Source organism: Homarus americanus, unplaced genomic scaffold, assembly GCF_018991925.1.
Source record: "Homarus americanus isolate GMGI-L3 unplaced genomic scaffold, GMGI_Hamer_2.0 scaffold50564, whole genome shotgun sequence".
Lineage (NCBI taxonomy): Eukaryota > Metazoa > Arthropoda > Malacostraca > Decapoda > Nephropidae > Homarus > Homarus americanus.
The window spans coordinates 1,705,606-1,727,274 of record NW_024715014.1 but is presented as its reverse complement, the minus strand read 5'-3'; the positions used below and the strand labels follow the sequence as shown (position 1 = coordinate 1,727,274).

General features: G+C 39.9%; 1 protein-coding gene across 21 annotated transcripts in view; it reads left to right on the top strand.

The window, feature by feature from the left end:
- The window catches only part of LOC121880142 (disintegrin and metalloproteinase domain-containing protein 11-like), a 180,416-nt gene that overhangs the window by 114,416 nt on the left and 44,331 nt on the right, over window positions 1–21,669 (top strand). For 18 of the 21 annotated variants that reach the window (XM_042387220.1, XM_042387333.1, XM_042387246.1 and 15 more), the window contains 13 exons: window positions 433–645; window positions 1,149–1,220; window positions 3,582–3,754; window positions 4,232–4,401; window positions 8,524–8,690; window positions 9,672–9,731; window positions 10,110–10,268; window positions 10,374–10,569; window positions 11,191–11,299; window positions 11,877–11,996; window positions 14,848–15,031; window positions 18,964–19,165; window positions 21,127–21,265. In XM_042387220.1, the coding sequence (XP_042243154.1) occupies window positions 433–645; window positions 1,149–1,220; window positions 3,582–3,754; window positions 4,232–4,401; window positions 8,524–8,690; window positions 9,672–9,731; window positions 10,110–10,268; window positions 10,374–10,569; window positions 11,191–11,299; window positions 11,877–11,996; window positions 14,848–15,031; window positions 18,964–19,165; window positions 21,127–21,265 (1,964 nt within the window). The remainder of the gene's footprint in view (window positions 1–432; window positions 646–1,148; window positions 1,221–3,581; window positions 3,755–4,231; window positions 4,402–8,523; window positions 8,691–9,671; window positions 9,732–10,109; window positions 10,269–10,373; window positions 10,570–11,190; window positions 11,300–11,876; window positions 11,997–14,847; window positions 15,032–18,963; window positions 19,166–21,126; window positions 21,266–21,669) is intronic. The other 3 variants (XM_042387230.1, XM_042387273.1, XM_042387307.1) reach the window with 3 other exon arrangements.

The window sequence follows — 21,669 nt, the reverse complement described above, 5'->3', positions numbered from 1 at the left end:
CCTCCTCCTCCTCCTCCTCCTCCTCCTCCTCCTCCTCCTTCTCCCTCCTCCTCCTCCTCCCTCCTCCTCCTCTCCTCCTCCTCCTCCTCCTCCTCCTCCTCCTCCCCTCCACCTCCTCTCCTCCTCCTCCTCCTCCTCCTCCTCCTCCTCTACTCCATTTAATTCTAAGCCAGTCTGCTCCTGAAACCCAGAAAATGGAGAAGGGAAATGAAGGAAGAGACAAGAGCGAAAGGAGAAGAGAGATATAGAGATTATGGGATAACTGTGATAGATAATAAACTTGTACTAAATATAACGCAGAGTAACCTAACCTAACCTAACCTAACCTAACCTAACCTAACATAAACCTTACTTAAATTGCTCGTATTGAACTCTCAGCATCACATCCACACACCGTAGTCTAAACCCACCTTGTGTCCTCTCTTTCACCAGCCCAAACATCCGCACTTCGTAATAGAGTCGAAGAACCCACACATCCACCAGAAGTGTGGGTACCAGACGGGTTATGAGTGGAGTATGTGGGAAAGAAACTACAACCGCCTCAGCCACGGTCGGAAGAAGAAACAAACAAGACATCGCTTTACCAGAGATGTCCGTGCGACCATCAAGTACATTGAGACGGCTCTCTTCCTCGATAAGAAATTTGTGAGTATTGTTGTAGTGCTGTTGTGGTGGTGGTGGTGGTGGTATAGTTGCGGTGTGTTATGGTGCTGTGGTGTGGAGTGTTGTGATGTGTTGTGGTTTGTTGTGGTTAGTGTGGTTGTTGGTGATGCTGTTATGGTGTGTTATGGTGCTGTATTGTGGTGTCGGTATGGTGTGTTGTGTTGTGGTGTATTGTAGTGGTAGTGTTAGTGTTATGGTGCTACAGTATTATCCAATAGAGTCAATTATAAGTATTTGACCAGTTACACCTTAACCTGCTTCTCATGAATTAAGTAACTAACATACTTATAGCAACTAATACCACCTACTTATATAATTTAAACACCTACTTTACTCTACTTATAAATAAAATCCTGAATTTACTTATGATTTAACCAGTTAATTCAACATACTTATAAATTAACTACTTTACACCCTACTTATAATGCAAAATACTTTTACCTACTTTTGTCTCTTATAAGTAACTACTGTTGTTTACGTTACAGATGGAGGACAGGAACTACTCCCGTGTTAGAGCTCTTAATGACGCACTACAGATAGCTAACATTGCTGACCTGGTGAGTGATAATGTTCCTTCGTCTTTCCTTCCCCAACTGTCTTCTCCAACATTACAGAAATCCCCCTCTGTCTTCCCCAACACACCATAAAACACTACATGTCTTCCCCAACACCATAAAACACTACATGTCTTCCCCAACACCATAAAACACTACATGTCTTCCCCAACACCATAAAACACTACATGTCTTCCCCAACACCATAAAACACTACATGTCTTCCCCAACACACCATAAAACACTACTTGTCTCCCCTGTCTCCCCCAACACACCATAAAACACTACTTGTCTTCCCCAACACACCATAAAATACTTCCTGTCTCCCCCAACACACCATAAAACACTACCTGTCTTCCCCAACACACCATAAAACACTACCAATGTCTTCCCAACACACCCATAAAACACTACTTGTCTTCATAAAACACTACTTGTCCCCAACACACCATCACAAAAACACTACCTGTAACTTTCCCCAACACACCATAAAACACTACCTGTCTCCCCCAACACACCATAAAACACTACTTGTCTTCTCCTAACACACCATAAAACACTACCTGTCTTACAACACACCATAAAACACTATAAAACACTACTACTGTCTTCCCCAACACACCATAACACACTGCTTGTCTCTCCCCAACACACCATAAAACACTACTTGTCTCCCCCAACACACCATAAAACACTACCTGTCTCTCCCCAACACACCATAAAAACACTACTTATTTCCCAACACACCATAAACACTACTTGTCTCCCCAACACACCATTAACTTGTCTCCCCAACACACCATAAAACACTACTGTCTCCCCAACACACCATAAAACACACTCTGTACACCATAAACTACCTGTCTCCCCAACACACCATAAAACACTACCTGTCTTCCCCAACACACCATAAAACACTACTTGTCTCCCCAACACACCCATAAAAACACACAACACACCACTACTGCAACTATGTCTCCCCCAACACACCATAAAACTAACAACACCTACCTGTCTTCCCCAACACACCATAAAACACTATAATATTCCCCAACACACCATAAAACACTACCTGTCTCCCCCAACACCATAAAACACTACCTGTCTTCCCCAACACACCATAAAACACTACCTGTCTTCCCCAACACACCATAAAACACTACATGTCTTCCCCAGTCACCGTTGTCCATAGGTAATAGATCCCACTGACTGCCTCTGGTGATTTAGTGATTCCTTCTCTCCCCTTTCCCTCCCGTTTCTCCCCAGTAATACGTCTGTCTCTCCCTCGTCTCTCACCAGTAACACATTTGTCTCTCATCTCCTCCCTCGTCTCTCACCAGTAACCTCTCCTCTCCCCTCTCTCTCCCTCGTCTCTCGTAACACTCTCTCTCTCTCTCTCACCATAACCTCTCCCCTCTCTCCCTCGTCTCTCACCAGTAACACTCTCCCTCTCTCTCCTCGTCTCACCAGTAACACTCTCCCCTCTCTCTCCTTCGTCTCTCACCAGTCTCTCCCCTCTCTCTCTCCTCGTCTCTCACCAGTAACACTCTCCCTCTCTCTCCTTCTCTCACCAGTAACACTCTCCCCTCTCTCTCCTTCGTCTCTCCAGTAACACTCTCTCTCCCTGTCTCTCACCAGTACCTCCCTCGTCTCTCACCACTCTCCCTCTCTCTCCTTCGTCTCTCACCAGTAACACTCTCCCCCTCTCTCCCTCGTTTCTCTGTAACCTCTCCCCTCTCTCTCCTTCGTCTCTCACCAGTAACCTCTCCCCCTCTCTCCCTCGTCTCACCAGTAACCTCTCCCCCTCTCTCCCCTCGTCTCTCACCAGTAACACCTCTCCCCTCTCTCTCCCTCGTCTCTCTGTGCTACTCTCCCCTCTCTCTCCCTCGTCTCTCACCAGTAACACTCTACTCTCTCTCCCCTCTCTCCTCGTCTCTCACCAGTAACACTCTCCCTCTCTCTCTCTCCTCGTCTCTCACCAGTAACACTCTCCCCCTCTCTCTCCCCTCGTCTCTCACCAGTAACACTCTCCCCTCTCTCTCCTCGTCTCTCACCAGTAACACTCCCCCTCTCTCCCTCGTCTCTCAGTAACCTCTCCCTCTCTCTCCCGTCTCTCACCAGTAACCTCTCCCCTCTCTCCCTCGTCTCACCAGTAACACTCCTCCCCTCTCTCTCCCCGTCTCCCCCCCCTCTCTCTCCCTCGTCTCACCAGTAACCTCTCCTCTCTCCCTCGTCTCTCTGTCTCACCAGTAACACTCTCCCCCTCTCTCTCCCTCGTCTCTCACCAGTAACACTCTCCCCCTCACCCCCCTTCATATCTCTGCAGTAACACCTCTCTCTCTCTCTCTCCCACCTTTCCTCCAGTACTTTAAAACCATCAACACAAGGATCACCATCACCTACCTGGAGACGTGGTCAGGAAGGAACCTCATCGACTTGGGGAGGAACCAACCCATCTCTACAGCTCTCATTAACTTCTACGGCTATGTGGGCGAGAACCTCAGTGAATTCCATAAGGATACTTCTCATCTCATCACGTGAGTTGGGGAGAGAGGGGGTGACGGGTCTTAGCAGCAGGGATGGGGAAGGGGTGATGGTTTTTTAGAAAATTGGGGGGAGGGAAGGGAGAGAGGGGCGGGAGAGAGAGGTGATAGTTAGGGAGGGTAGAGGGTTAAATTACGCGTGTGTGTCAGGTAATACTCTTAGTGTGTGAGTTTTTAGTGCTCAAGAGTGTGTTTCTAAGTGTGTCTTAGTGCCCTAGTATGTTTCTCAGTATGTTAGTGTCCTAGTCTCTGTTTCTCAGTGTGTTAGTATTCTAGAGTGTGTTTCTCAGTGTGTTAGTATTCTAGAGTGTGTTTCTCAGTGTGTTAGTATTCTAGAGTGTGTTTCTCAGTGTGTGTTTGTGTCCTAGTCCCTATTTCTCAGTGTGTTAGTATTCTCGAATGTGTTTCTCAGACTGTGTCAGTTCTGTCTCCTCCACTACCAACACTTGTCTCTCTCATCTCTACCAACAGAGGTGAACAGTTCCAGGGAGGCGAGTCAGGCATGGGTGTACCAAACAGCATCTGTACACCCAAAGCTGCTGGCATCTCTGTTGACCTGAACGTTTACGAACCTCACCTTGTGGCCTCTACCATGACGCATATGATGGGACACAACTTATATATGAAACATGATGATGGTAGTAAGTAAATTGTTTGTATACCCTGAGTGAGTGTCTGCCTGTCTGCATTGTTTGTACACCCTGGCGTGTGTGTGTGTGTGTGTGTTTTGTAATGCCTGCGTGTGTCTGTGTACATTTTTTATATACCTGCAGTGTCTGTGTATATTATTTATATCCCTGAAGTGAGTGTTTGCATTGTTTTTGTATACCTAGAGTGTCTGTGTACTTCGTTTATATACTTAGACTGCCTTAGTATACTCTCCCCAAAAAGTATCGGGCCCCCCCTGTGTCTGATGTAGCCTATATGGAAATGAACACCATAACACGTGCACGGCAGTCTCAGTTCGGTTGGTATTTCTGATTGTGAGTTTCACCTTTCGTTCTTTCTTCTTGCACCTGATAATCACCATGATATCTGCAGTATTTTTATTTTACTTTACAGTATTTTTTTTTACGGGGATTAGCTCACCCGGGCACAGGTCGCTGACCCACATCAGGGCCTGGGGGGGCGAAAAAAAAAAAACTATTATTATTATTGTCATTACAACAATAAAAAATAATAATGATAATAACCATAAATAAATACAAAAACGAAACAAAAAATAAATCAAGAGTGAGAAACGATATACTGTACAGCATGTTATGTTTTATTGCAAAAGTAAGAGAAACAATTCAGACCCTGTAATTGTGTGTAATGAGGCAGAAAGTCAGATCAGCAATCTAGGACTTGGTCACAATTTTTGTGGTGCCATATAGCAGCAGGGTCTACCATTAGACAACACATAATGCTTCCAATATCTTCCCAGGCGGTATCGATGAGAAAAGGGGCCGATATTTTTTTAGGAGAGTGTACATTGTTTCTATACCTGCACTGTCTCTGTTTACTGTTTGTATACCTATAGTGTTTACATACATTGTTTGTACACCTGCAAAATGTGTACAGTGTTTGTATACTTGCAAAACATGTTTACAGTAGCACCTCGATAAATCGGACTAATTGGGGCAGACCCCAATCCGAAAATACGAATACATACAGGGGAGGGGGGAGATAAAACACTGCTTATCTGAACTGTTTAAAGAAAGTCAGTTGATGTTATGTTATTACTGAATTTCAACAACTAAGGTCTTTAAGTGTATAATAAAGTTATTAAAAAAATATTACATCAACAATAAAAAAATATAAAATTACTCTCTGGGTTGAAAATCAGACATTGTATGGTTGTCAACAACTTTTGTCACCGAGATGACTGTTTATTAACTGTAAAGTGTTATATGTGAGTAACCACATAATTTGCCTTAAGGATAGAGAGAAAACTGTATATACTGTACAATACTGTAAATATATAAATAAGGTACTCACTCCTCCAAGATTCCCTTAACACTTCTTTATCCCACCACAATTTTCATATAATTTAGGATCATTTGGTGCCAAGTTGATAAAATATTTTACTAAAATAATCAGCTTTCCTGAAAAAAGAATCCCACACTGAACCGAGTCATTTATTTACAAAGAGCCAACAGCTGATTGGCTTACCGAAGTTACCGTCTGTCTTCAACTATTCCATGACAAAAACCCAGTGGACAAAATCCCAGTGGACAAAATCCCAGTGGACAAAATCCCAGCGGACAAAATCCCAGCGTACAAAATCCCAGCCTCTTATCCCAAAAGTGGACAAAAACCCAGTCTCATAAAAGATTAATTAATAAGATTAGGTGTAAAGACCATTCGCTATCATATTAATAATATGATATATTATATTATATTGTATTAAGGTATCGTATACAATTTTTATGTGTGGCAAAATAAAAAAAAAACACGACAAACTAATAACACCTGTGATTGTTGTTCCATAACAGCATAAGAACGTAAGTTGCTTGAACCTACTGTTATTTTATTTTATTTATTTTATTTTATTTATGAGACTCGAATTTTGAATGTTAAATTTGTTTTTTTTATATATGAGACTTTTTTTTACAAGACTGGGATTTTGTCCACTTTTGGGATTTTGTCCGCTGGGATTTTGTCCGCTGGGATTTTGTCCTGTAACCGTCTTCAACACTTAGTAAACTAGTACAGTACAGTCGTGTTTTTATCATTACTTAATAAATACTATTGTAGTGTGTTTATCACCATTTAATAAATACTATTGTGTATTTGTCATCACTTAATAAGTAATATTGTAGTGAATAGATGCATACATCAGCATATACCTTGGTTTATTCATTAATCATTTGTCTAAGAGTACAAGTAGCCAAATATAGTCATCATATAACACTCAAAGGTGGTAAATAACGGTTTTAGGAAGGTTTCTTCATGTCAAATACTATACAGTGTGCTTTAGTGACCCCTGTTGTAAGCTGCTTTGCTGAAAGCTCTCACATCTTGAGTAAATAACCTTCTGATACAGCTTATCCTTTTATTTTCAAGTTATATTACAAATTACATACAATATTGTATCTCTTCTCGGTATTTTTACTTTCAGACACGAGTCCCCAGGAATTGGCCAATATGGCCTTTATTTTTGGCAGAAATTGCTCGTTTTTGCCCCCCCCCCCCCACCGATAATGGGGGGGGAGCCTGAGTAATCGGGGTTTTGGGTGGGGGAAAACATCGTCTAACCTAACCTAACCTAACCCCTAGCCCCCAGACCCTCGGTAGGCTTAGCTTATATTAACCTGACCTATCCTATTCATTTCCAACTAATATAAATGGGGTTCAAAAGACTCAAAATAATGAAATCTAAATGTTTCAGTAGTTTTAAACTTTGGGCCGCGCCATGTCCGAAAGTACAATACCTTAGTTAGAAGTGGAAGGACCAGGGATAGGTTCAGGGTCAACCTCTGATGCTTTTTCTTTCTAAATTTACAAGGCAAATTACAGTGCGGTCACTCAACAGACGTAGGGAGAACATATGTAGGAGTTGGATAGCTTGATCGTCTTTCTCGTAAAACTCGGCAATAAACTTAAAATAGGAGCACGTTTCTCCCCAACCTCCACCACGGCCATTGTCACACTTGTCATTGAAATTGAAATCCTTCAAATCCGTACCTTGGCTCCTCCCTATGATTGGTTGAAAAAAATTGCGTGATGAGATCGATACGTGTGTGATGTAAACACACTTATAATTAACTCTCTTTCACGATAACATCTCCTCACATAGATGAAGACTGAAAAGTACGTAAAATCAATTAAATTAAATTAAGTCGCTATTATCCATTTCCGCCAGGTATATACAGTGTATAGGGTTCAAAATGCTCAGAATAGGGAGATTTAAATGTTTCAGTAGTTTCTAACTTTGGGGCATTATGTCCGAAAGCAAAATAATACCCTTTTCTCTATTACTGAAGATGATATATTTATCATGATGAACCATAAACCATAAGAGGCTAATCATATGAAAATATAATACTGAATCAATAAAAATTAAACCTGACAAATGTGGCAACACCTGATCAGCCCCAGCCTGCTTACATACTCAGTGTTGTACCGCAGCTCTCAGTAGGCCTATAGCAAGTCTGATTAGACCACTGTACAGTATTCAGTAAGTGTTGTTCATTTCATAAGATTTTTTTTTATTAATCTTCTCCTTTTCTTCTTTTTTATAGTATTTCTGGTGAACAGCATCTGAGAGCCTGAAAAAAGCGAATTTCAATATATTGAAGTCCGATTTATCGAGGTTTTACTCGTACATTGTTTGTATATTGTTGATATAAATATATAGACTTATGTATTGATGTTAAAATTCTTCTGTATACAGAAAAATTGTGTATTAACCTTAAAAATTACAGAATAATTTCAGAATAACATATCATGAATAAGTAAAAAAGGCCTTACTTAATTTCACAAACTGTAACTTACTTAAAATACCGTAACTATCAATAACTTCATAAACTCTAATAAACTTCTAAAATTATAATTAACTTAAAAAACTGTAATTAATATAAAAACTGTAATACATTTATAGAACTAATTAATTAAAAAACTGATAATAACTTCAAAATACAGGAGTTAGCTTTAAAACGGTAAAATAAAAACAATCATTAACTTCCAGAAACTGTAATTAACTTTAATAACTGACAAATAAATTATCATTAATTTTACAAAACTCTATAACATCAACAACTGTCATTACTGTATTTCAGGACCAAACTGTTACTGTCAGGACTGGCATGGCTGTATTATGTCCAAGACTGTAGTCGGTCAAGACAATGTTCAACCATCCAAATTTTCCAAGTGTTCTGTAGAGGATTATCATCATGCACTACAGAATGTTGACGAGGCCAGCTGTCTCCTCCACACACCCTCTAAGGTATGTGTTTGTGGGCTCTGTGTATGTGGCAGAGTTGTAAAGAGTACCAGAATTTGATGTTACTTAAGTAAAAGTACTGTATTGTTACTTTGGCAAAATGTTGCTGAAGTAGAAGTAAAAGTATCCAAAGTTCAATGTACTCAAGTAGAAGTAAAAAAGTATCTCATTCATAAAGTACTCAAGTACTGAAGTAAAAAGGTAACATCAACCAGATGCTCACAAGCAGCAGAAGTGAAGAAACGCTTGTGATTAGTTAGCTTCCAAGTTTGTCCAGTGTCCTGTGATTGGATATTTAAACTCTATTGTTTGAGGCATCTAATGAGTAACGATATTTATTTTATCAATTGAATTGTTGTAAAAACAATAAAAAAACATACACAAGTAAAAGTACTTTATAAAAAAGTAAATACCCAAAAATGTTACTCGAGTACAGTACTCAAGTAAATTTACTCGTTACTTTACAACTCTGGTATGTGGGCTATGTGTTATGTTGTGATTAGAATTGTGAGTTAAGTCAGTCTATTCTACAACTCTGGATGAACGTTGATAGAATGTTGAGTTGAATTTTAATTGTGTCAGACAGTCTATAGGCTACCTTCCAATCCATGACTCACTTGGTTGATTGGTTGACTCTATCTCAGTCAGCTTTATGGTTACACATAATGGTTATGTCCAGGAAGTGAGAGAAAATTAGGATGACAGCCCAGGAAATAAGAGACAATAAGGATGACAGCCCGAAAAGTGAGAGACAATTAAGTTGAAAGTATAAGAAGAGAGAGACTTTGAAGATAAACAAGCAAATAGACAAACAAATTATAAATATAATCTTAATAGAAGAAGAAAAAAAAATAGATTCACTATAATTTTAATAATATTCCATTAGAAATTTAAAATAAAATATACATAAATAAATCTTCCTTCTGGGTAATTTTCGAAGATTAATATGAACTTCTCTATCTCTCTCTTGCGATCGTCTCACAGTTCAAGAATGCTCGACCCGGTGTCCCAGGGAAGTTACCGGAACAGAGGAGGCCGCGTCCGGTAAGACCAACTTGTTAACGGGGCTCATTTTAAGGGGTTCTGGGTTCTTAAGGGTTCATATGTGGGGTTCAAAGTAGTTAAGGGTTCATGTAAATTGTAAAGGGTCATTTCAGGGGTTTAGACTTGTTAAGGGGTCATTTAAGGGGTTCTAGTTTGTTAAGGGGATCATTTTAAGGGGTCATTTAAGAGGTTCATGGTTGTTAAGGGGGTCATTTAAGGGGTTTAAAGTTATTAAGGGGACATATAAAGGGTTCAAAGTCATTAAGGGGACATATAAAGGGTTCAAATTCATTAAGGGGACATAAAGGGTTCCTAGTTATCAAAAGGTTTATATCAGTACCAAATTATTATTAATATTTTGTTACCCCCTGACTATAGCCCTTCGAGTGTGGTAACGGCAGAGTGGACGATGGGGAGCAGTGTGACTGTGGTCCTCGGGAGAAGTGTGACCTCATTGACCCGTGCTGTGACCCCCTCACCTGTCGACTAAAATTGGAGGCCGAGTGCGCTACAGGACCTTGCTGTAATGATTGTCAGGTGAGATACAGTACATACTATCCTTCAAACCTGTACAGTTACAGCAAATCCCTCTCTATTACAGCAACATATTAAGGGTTACAGCAAATCCCTCTTATATTACAGCTGCGGCCAAAAGGGTACATGTGTCGGAAAGCCCAGACCGAATGTGACATACCCGAGTTCTGTAATGGGCTACACGGCAGCTGCCCCATGGATATATACAAGAAAACAGGCAACAAATGTGGTAATGGGAAGGGCTACTGTTTTAAGGGAATCTGCCCAACCCTTAACAACCAGTGTGAGCTTATCTGGGGCTACGGTAAGTGTGTGTGTGTGTGTGTTGGTCTTATGGGGCAACCGAAGCTCATGTCGATTCCGTTTTATTCATGTCAGTTTCGTCTCATTATAGATTTACTCCACTTCAGTTTCAAGTTTGATTGTTATTTTGATTTAGTGTGTTTAGTTATCACCTCATTCACTTCTGATTATCCTCATGCACTTTGGATTTCTTCACTCATTTCAGATTCACATCACTCACTTTAAATTCTCCTCATTCACTTTAAATTCTCCTCATTCACTTTAAATTCTCCTCAATCACTTCATCTTTACCTTTATCACTTAAACTCATCATACTTGCTCATCATAAATTAAGAATTGTGTAAAAGTTTAATAGTTTGTGTAAAAAGATTAACAAATTGTGTAAAGTTAAATTTTTATAAAAGGTTGTGAAAAAAATAGCAAATTGTATAAAAATTTGTCAACAAAATAACAAATTGTATAAACATTTGTAAAAGAAATAAATAAATTATATAAAAGGTTGTGAAAAAATAACAGATTCTATAAAAAGTTGTGAAGAAACTAACAGATTCTATAATTATAAAAAGTTGTGAAAAAGTTATGTTAGCTGTTACTACTAATAAAGCACTGATTCTCCCTACAGGTGGCCAGGCATCAGATGAGACGTGCTATAAACAGTTTAATGTCGATGGTGTCATATATGGCAACTGTGGCCGACATCACAATGGTAGCTACATCAAGTGTGAGCTAGGGTAAGTACTTTAAGTGTGAGTTAAAGGAAGTACTTCATGTGTGAGCTAAAGGGAAGTACTTCAAGTGTGAGCTAAGTGTAAGTACTTCATGTATGAGCTGAGGGTATGGTAAGTATTTCAAGTGTGAGCTAAGAGTAGTACTTCATATGTGAGCTGAGGGTAAGTACTTCATGTATGAACTGAGGGCAAGTACTTCAAGTGTGAGCTAAGGGAAGTACTTCATGTGTGAGCTGAGAGAAATACATCAAGTGTGACCTGCAGTAAGTACTTATAGGAAACAAAGTAATTGTTATAAATACAAACAGTTAAATATTGTCTGAAAAATGACAGTACTGTATGACAAAAATCTTATACAGTTTTGACAATTGAAATATATTGCCCACTTTACCATTGAGTTTCAGGCCTCTTAGCTGTGACCTCTTCACTTAACTAATTATTATCAGAACTGCAACTTTTTTATCAGCAGTCATTGATATAACACCTGCTGATGCTTATATACCCGTGCTGATACTAATATATGCCCTGCTGACACTAATACACCCTTGCTGACACTAATATACTCGTCTATGCCTGTCAGGAACATCATGTGTGGGACGCTACAATGTCAGCACGGAATGCAGCACCCAGTGACCCCCAACATGGACCAGAGTTACTCCCGCACTATTGTAGCCATGGGAGGCCACGAGTATGAGTGCAAGTTAGTATCTCTCTCTCTCTCTCTCTCTCTCTCTCTCTCTCTGGTGTTTGTGTGGAGTTAAGTGTTTGTTTAAGTATGTTGTAGTGTTCTTTTAAGTAGTTCCAAGGGTGTTTCATTTATTTTCTAGTGTTCTTTAAGTATGGTCAGGTGTTCTTTAAGTATATGCAGGTGTTCTTTAAGTATCTCCAAATGTTCTTTAAGTTTGCCCGAGTGTTTTTATGTATGTTCTAGTGTGCTTTTAAGTGTAATGAAATGTTCTTTTAAGTATGTCCAGTGTTCTTTAGTTATATTTGATGAAATTAATATATCCATGTGTTCTTTAAGTATACCCAAGTGTTCTTTAAGTATACCTGGATGTTCTACTGAGGTACAGGTTATTGTAGATGAGCAGTCATGAATACGAGTGCAAGTTCGTACCTCCAAATGTTCCTTAAGTACCTCCAAATGCTCCTTAAGTACCTCCAAATGTTCCTTAAGTACCTCCATATGTTCCTTAAGTGCCTCCAAATGCTCCTTAAGTACCTCCATATGTTCCTTAAGTACCTCCAAATGCTCCTTAAGTACCTCCAAATGCTCCTCAAGTACCTCCAAATGCTCCTTAAGTACTTCCAAATGCACCTTAAGTACCTCCAAATGTTGTTTTCAAATATTTTCTGGTTTGTTGACGAGTTTGCCCCATTGATGTCCTGGTGGTGTCTTAGTTGAAGTAAGAGTGGACACTGTAGTAAGAGTGTGTTGGCCAGCAAGTAGAGTGTGTTGGTCAGCAAGTAGAGTGCATTGGTCAGCAGGTGGAGTGCATTGGTCAGCAGGTGGAGTGCATTGGTCAGCAGGTGGAGTGCATTGGTCAGCAGGTGGAGTGTGTTGGTCAGCAAGTAGAGTGTGTTGGTCAGCAAGTAGAGTGTGTTGGTCAGCAGGTGGAGTGTGTTGGTCAGCAAGTAAGTAGAGTGTGTTGGTCAGCAGGTGGAGTGTGTTGGTCAGCAGGTGGAGTGCATTGGTCAGCAGGTGGAGTGTGTTGGTCAGCAAGTAGAGTGTGTTGGTCAGCAGGTGGAGTGTGTTGGTCAGCAAGTAGAGTGTGTTGATCAGCAGGTAGAGTGTGTTGGTCAGAAGGTAGAGTATGTTGGTTAGCAGGTAGAGTGTGTTGGTCAGCAGGTAGTGTGTGTTGGTCAGAAGGTAGAGTGTGTTGGTCAGAAGGTAGAGTGTGTTGGTCAGCAGGTAGAGTGTGTTGGTCAGCAGGTAGTGTGTGAGGACGTACCCTAGTTCAATAGATTTGTGGCAGTGACGGGGATAAATTACTGTCAGTTAGACAGGAATGCAGAGTACCAGTTAGACAGGAATTAAGAATACCAGTTAGACAGGAATTCAGAGTACCAATTAGACAGGACTTAAGAATACCAGTTAGACAGGAGTTCAGAGTACCAGTTAGACAGTAGTTCAGAGTATCAGTTAGACAGTTCATAGTACCAGTTAGACAGGAGGACATAGTACAGTCAGACATGAATTTAGAGTACCAGTTAGACAGTTCAGAGTACCAGTTAGACAGGAGGACATAGTACCAGTCAGACAGGAAGACCCAGTCACACCAGGGCTGGGAGATTGACTGGTACTCCCTTTCAGGTCAATCTCGGCTCCTGACCGTATCCCCACCAGAACTTGGCCTCATAGTTCACGCACACCAGTCCCAGTCAGTGGTAGAAGGTTGGTTGTTCACTCTGGTGTTCTCTCTTTATTATTGTTCGTTCATCTTGTAGTGGAACTTTTGTTTGTTCATCTTATATGGGGTTTTTTGTTTTTATATATTGAGCTTTTGTTCTTTTATTGAACATTTGTTTGTTGATCTTATATGGCGCTTTTGTTCTTATTAAGAACTTTTTTCTTATATGGAGCTTTTGTTCTTATTTAGAGCTTTTTTTCTTATATTGAGCGTTTGTTCATTTTGTATGGAGCTTTTGTTCATCTTGTACTGAACTTTTTGTTCATCTTATATGCAGCTTTTGTATGGAGCTTTTGTTCATTTTGTATGGCACTTTTGTTCACCTAGTATGGAGCTTTTTTTCATCTAATATGGAGCTTTTGTTTATCTATATGGAGCTTTTGTTTCTATATTTAGCTTTATAAGAAATAAGGAAAATAATTTATTTGAACTGGTGTGTGTGTGTGTGTGTGTGTGTGTGTGTGTGTGTGTGTGTGTGTGTGTGTGTGTGTGTGTGTGTGTGTGTGTGTGTGTGTGTGTGTGTGTGTGTGTGTGTGTGTGTGTGTGTGTGTGTGTGTGTGTGTGTGTGTGTGTGTGTGTGTGTTAAGGGACTTTAACAACTGTAATTTACTACATCATGTGATATTGAACTTTCTTAATACTATAATTACTTTGTATTATGTAATTTGGTACAGTTCCGAATCCAAGGTCGACAGTTCCATTGCCGGGGTAATTAGTGGTCGTAATGACGCTTGGAAGATTTTAATTATTTTTTCGGTGCTAATTACTCATCAACTATGGGTTTGTTCGGTGTGATTTTGGTGTTTTGTTTTATTCTGGAAGTACTTAATTAGTTAAAACCCTTAAATTCCATTTCTGAGAGAAAAGTATATTACGGTGTAAATATTCTTAAGATTCCTTATCACATATCAATGCTAAAACCTTCACATTTCACCCTATTAAGACCTCCTATCATACTTCTCAGCTAAAACCTTCACACTACACCCTACTGAGATGTTTTATCATATTTCTCAGCTACTTCCCCTCACATTACACTATTAAGACTTCCTATCGTATTTCTCAGCTACTTCCCCTCACATTACACTATTAAGACTTCCTATCGTATTTCTCAGCTAATTCCCACTCACATTTCTCCTCCAGGACTGTGCGATATGAAATGGGTGACGAGAGAAAGAGAGGAGGGGACTGGACACTGGTACGTGATGGCACAGCCTGTGGAGAGAAGCTCATATGCGTGAATCAGACATGCGAGTCAATCTATCCATACATCGAACCTGGACACTGTGAGACAAATAACAATGCCCTAGAGTGCTCTGGTCATGGGGTAAGTATTATGATCTGGGGAACTGATTGCTGATGTAAGGAAAGGTCTCGAGTGTGTTGTATGGTGAAAGGGTGGTGGGTGAAGGGGTGAATTTTAGTGATCCATGCATTGAAAACTTTGGTGGAGTATACACACGCTCATATGCACTCACACAAACACACACACACAGACACAATTACACACACACAATTACACACACACACACACACACATACACAAGTGCCCTAAATTTTAATGTATCATACTTTGAAAGCTGAGTTGTTGGTTGTGGCAGAGGAGCCCTCAGTCCACCCAGCTGTTAGACGACCTGACTTTACAGATGGGGAAGTGAAGATGGTCAAGATATGGAGCAGATGGGACAAGTTTTCATTATTAAGGGAGACTGATTGTTTTAAGAAGAGCATTTTAGAGTACGAGAGGTGTTAGTGTCACTTGCCGGAGAAAGAAACTTAACTTGTAGAGAGTGTTCAGTTAACATCGTCGTGAGCCCGAGAGAGTCAGTTAACTTGTCGATAGTATCAAGTTAACGGATCAATAATGAGAGACGGAGGTTATTGTTGAACACTAGAGAACAAAGACCAGATGCAGGAAACGTGTACTGTATAGTACCTGTCACTTAGTACTACAGGTCATCTTTTCTACATTGAACTCTTATTCAATACATTTTAAATTGAAATTGATAGTTGCCACATTGCCACATTTTTCTTTGTCATATGATAATACAGTTCTAATATGAACACAAAATATATATACCTGTATATTACACAACATCACAATTCAGTGGATCTAGTTTGGGGGTGATATGTTTTGTATACTGTATGTGTAGTGGACAGGACACCTCACCCACATGTATAGAAATGTATACTCGTATATTATATTTTAATCAAGAATCTTGTCTATGTGTTGTTATTGTTATATATGTTAGTATGAAGACGGCAGTATATGAGGCTGACTAACGCCATGTACTGACTAACATTACATTGTCATCACTACACTATATATTAGGTTGTCTTAAAAGAATGTATACAACACAATGCCTTCTGGGTTTTCCTAGATATTCTATGAAAATACTTGCATTACTACACCAAAATTGTCCTCACTTGCCGGAGAGACCTCGCTCATTAACATGTGAGACCAATGACACAGTACTGCACAAGCATTTCAAGTGATCTCCACAAAATTTATAGGTCAGTGTGTACAGTATATACATTTTTCTCAGAGATATATTGCATCTCACACAACTAACCAAATTAATAATACCCACATAGGTATTTTGTATTAATGGTGTTCCACTTTTTTTAAATCGTCACATTACAGGAAGTTATCGTCAGTTACTCTACAACTTTTGGATGATATGAATGTTAGATCCACAGCTTATTTTATCTGATGATTAAGGACCATAATGCTAACCTAAACTATCCTACCATAACTTAATCTAACTTTCCTTGATTAACTTAACTGAATTCAACTTAATCTAACCTAACCTACCATAACTGAATCTAACTTTCCTTGATTAACTTAATTGAACTCAACTGAACTTACCCTAACCTAACCTAAACTAAACATAACCTAACCTAAACTAAACATAACCTAACCTAACCAAATCCTAACCTAACACCCCCATGTAGCATTAGGATAATTAATCATCAGGTGAAATAAGCTGGAAGGGGTCTAATCTTCATATTATCTAAAGCTATCTTAATAAGCATTCCATTAGGGTTTGTCTCAGTTTATTATGCAGTTTTTGTTGATGAATGAGAAAGTCTCTTGTATATGAATGTTAGTGTATTTCAGAGTTTGATTCTTGGAGATAATGTGCTTCAGGTAAGGAATTGGTAGTGGTTTTGGTGTGGTGTGTCAGCCTATGCACGGCTGACTGTGACGTTGTGACCTCCTGTATGAGTGTGTTGGTGTGTGTGTGTGTGTGTGTGTGTGAGTGATTGAGTGAGTGAGCCATCATACTGGGCACCTCATCTCACCACACCACACCACGACCCTCAAACACATAGAAGGAAAAAAACAGCAGCTGATGCATAGGAAAAAAAATACACACCAAAAAGGCTTCCATGATAACTAGGTTCTGATCACTCCAGCACCCACATCACCGCTTACAGCTTCAACACCTGTGATTAACTCTCACAGTGCAGTACTTACTTCACCATTTAATGTTAAGGTGTGGTTGAAACTATCCTGGCAGTACACATAGTTATTAGTCTCCCAGAACCCGTCAACAGCCAGCCAGTCATTAACACGGATCTGAATACTGTACAGACTTAAAACCCGTGTGTTGTAATAACTATATAACTTGTTAATGTTTTTAATAACCCTGGCTGTTGAATTATCCTGTGAACTCTCTGCTGCTATAATAATTATTATTACAGTACAAGTAAAAAGATAGTATTGTGTAAAATACTAATATATTGCTTCAGAAAATTTTTTTTATCTACAAGCACTTTTAATACCAATGGAATTCTGAAAACTATGTGTACTCCTTAACAGCAAGAAAAAACTACATAATTATTCCCCATTACACAATAAAATCATATCCTGATGACCAATACAAGACTCTGGTTGTGTAGTTAATTAATAAGTTGAACACAGTGGGTGCATTCTTATAAGAGGCACAGAAAGCACAAATGCTCTCTCTTGCCTTCTGTTCCAACGTGAGATGGTGGGTGGCAGGACATACCATAACACTCTACTCACGAGCCACCTTATATGCATGTCCCTCACAGCTTCAGTAAGTCAAGAATGCACCCACAACCTGGACAAGTTGTCTATAGAGAGAAGTATCAACCCCTTATTATACTAAATATTAAATCAGAACACATTTTTGGTATCGTTAATGGTAAAATCTTATGACATTGTGATCATACGTGGAGCCTAGTGTTTGGTCCAATTAGTTATGTGTACTAAGACCTCACTGGTGTGTTATGGTGTCGAAGCTCACTAGTATCTTCTCTCGTCTACTGTATGATACGTTATGTTATTGGTAAGAGAAAGTTGTACGATGAATGATGTCTAGTTGTTAATATCTAACCCACATTAATAGATATACACATATATTTAGATACAATTGTACAGTCTGGTTAGATTAGTGTTAGGTTATGTTATGTTAGCATTGGGTCATGTTAGGTTAGGTAGGTTACATTACATTAGGTCAGGTTACTGTAGGTTAGGTTAGTATTAGGTTAGGTTAGTTATTCATTAGGTGATATAAGCTAGGAGTGGCGGTCAATTTATAGTAAGGCACCGGTCTTTCTCTCCTGTGGTTTTTGATGAGTTTTGAACGATTTTTGCTTTGCTCTCCATTGGAAATCACCTGTTTCTGTGATTTACCCAACAAATAACTCAAATTTCCCTACATCTTCCCTTGTTGGGGAGGATCTAAAAAACAAGTGATTTCCGGCACAAATGAATATCAAAATCGTTCAAAACTCATCAAATATCATAGGAAAAACATATTTTTAATATCCACAGAAAGAACGGTGCTTTTCTATGACTTTACCGGAATGGCTAATATTCAGGTGGTTCCAATAGACTTAAAAGTCCTACAGTTATATAAATAAATGTAGTAGTTGGTATACTGTACTAATAATTCAGGACAGTACTAGGAGCAAGATGCATGAGGCACAGTTTCTAGATTATGGTTTATTCCTTTATTGTTGATGAGATGACAATCATTTACTCGTTAGTTGCGTATCATGAAGTAGATGTGAGAGATATGTGCATACAAAACTTTACTCAAAAATTAAATGAACTAAATTTAATTAGTGAAGATTTCAGTTTAATTTAATTATTAATTTTCTAATAAACATAAAGTTTAATCATTGTTGACACATGTATGGGGTCTTCTCTGGGCGGACAGTACTGTGGCCGAGTCAGTAGACAACTAGTCGGGTGTGTGAGTTGACAATTGACAACCTTAACAGGTATGCTCCAATATCAACTCCTGCTTCTGCACCCCGGGGTGGACTGGGATAGACTGCTCCATTTTCGACAACAGCTCTCTCTACACCACACCTAACCCCAGGAATCACGAAGCGCATTCCTCTCCACCCACGGAGAAGACCCCAGCCTCTAACACTTCAGGCAACACCTGGGACCCAAAACAAGGACGCAACACACAATATGGTAAGCGCTGAGCCACTCGACTGTTTTTAAGTTGGCAACACTGGGTTAATATTTTGAAGGGTTTATCTTGAAAGTTTATAATCAATATACTGTAATGTTTTTTTTTCTAATTTGTTAAAATTTAATTTTTACCTGTAAGTGAGGTTTATGATTAAGCGTCTTCAGTTATTTTACCCTCTTAACCACTGATGAGCTCATTATATTCCATATTCTGTAGATCATCATCAACTACTATTTTTTCATTAGGTTTGCATTCAGGTTTTATCATCCAGAGCTGGTGCTGCTCAACTGATGTCAAGTTAAAGTCTTTGGCTGATATACTGTATAATGTATGGACACAGCAGAAGTCTTCATCCCATACATCATTATTATTTTTATTCTATATGTATGATTCTTAATGTTTATTTCATATTGTTTGTTTAGTCTCATTAACTCACATCTTGTACTTACTTCCCTACAGCTAATAAGAGCAGCAACACTGGCGGTCTTGGAAGAGTGGCTATGGTGCTGTTACTTGTAGGCGGAGTAGGAGGCATATTCTTTTTTTTTACCCTAATAGCAGTTTGCTACAGGTACCCCCCCCCTTCCCCCCCACTGGTGTTTTTACCATGTATTCTCGTGGATGACCAAAAATATACAGTATATACATAACCCCCCCTGCTACGTACTGTAGATGGACTGGTATGGGCATTTCCCTGGCTGTATCAAATGGCAGCTCCCTCCTCCCTTATCTCCGTCTGACCCAGCACTGAGTTACCATGACGACACCTGGCTTCCCACCCTTGCTCACAACAATATCAATATGAACCTCGTCATACCATGAGATAATAACGTGGAAGAGGTGGTAGATGCCTTTATTTATCTAAGTTATGATGATGTACAGTACAGCGATAATAGGTTAACCTTGGGGTGTCTGGTAAGCTTTGTTTTGGGTCAGACGATTATTAGTGTGATATGAGCTCTTGTGTTTGACCTCTTGCGGACCACCTGTGGACTATCTGTGAACCACTTGTGGAGCCACCTGTAGGACCATCTGTGGGTTTACCATCTGTGGACCATCTGTGAGGCCACCTGTGGGACCATATGTGGACCACCTGTAGGACCATCTGTGGTTCATCAGTGGGACCACCTGTGAGCCACCTTTGGACCACCTGTGGGTTGTGTCAATGTGTTGTGTGTGCCCTGAGGCATTCCAGCTGTCCTGATGTCATCAACTTATTTTCAGCTCATTGGGTTGCTGATTGATGCTAATGTCTCTTCATGTTTCTCATACTTAGCTTGCAACTTTCTGCAGTGTGGCAATATAATTTACATGTTCAGTGTGTACATCATGCTCGCCTTGTAACCATAAACAGAAGCTCATCAAAAAGGCACAACAAACTTTTCAATATTAATGAACTGTGACATTTATTGTGTAAAGATTTTGTTTCAACTAATTTTTTAGTTTACACATTGATGCTTGATTTGATAAGCTATCTGGGAGTTCTGTTTCTGCCCAGCAAGAAGTGAAGTCCTAAGTATTTTGGGTCCTGAGACTAAGAGAAGAACCCACACCCTAATAGTATATTGACTTGCTAGGTATTATGTGAAGGGCTGTATTGTGAGGGTTTGTGTTCTTACCTCTGTTTCCCCTTTTGTTCTTTTTCCCGCCCTGGGTGCTGTGTCCTCCCCCTGGGTGCTGTCCTCCCCTTCTCAACAACTCGCTCGCCTGGTCTGCCATCCTGTTCGGTCCGCCATCTTGGTCGCGACCGTCACATTGGTTGACTCACCATCACCATGTCACCATAACCACTTGTGTGGCCTCACCTTCTGACACTGCCGGCACAACCCGTGACTGTGGACACAAAAATCACTCAATCCACAAATATAAATATTTCAACTGTACTCCCAAATCCTACCGCCAACCTACCTCGCGACTTGTGCCCAACAATGGCTGTGGTGACCACCTTGTGACGCCACAGTCGGGCAACAGGGCAATGATACGGTGTACCTCGTGGTGGGGTTGGTGTCAGGCATGGGCGGGGTGTTCTTTGCGTTCGCGTTCATGGCTTTGTGCTACAGGTCAGTGGTAGTCCACCAAAATTTCTCCCTGTGTCTAAGGTCAGTACGATCTTAGTCTAAAATAGTCTAGCAATACTTAGATTATCTTTTTATTACCATTACATATCTCCTCAGTCCCAAACTTCTCTCTGTCTCTCTCTTTCATGGCCCGATCTATCGCTCAAAATGCTTGGCTTTAAATTTCTTTATATTGGCACATTATATTTTATTTTCATTCAATCAAACTGTGACTGTTACGAGAGGAAACCAAGCAGTTGTTAGCGTGTTTGTGTGCAGCAACAGCCAGCACCGAACAACCCTCCTTCAACATGTCGACAACAGCTAATAAAGCACTTGCCCTAAACTATACAGCCAAGCCATGATGACCCTTGTATTAAAACCAATTCCGTATTACTATTATTCCATTTTGAACCCAGTCCCAATTATTGTTAACCTTGATGACT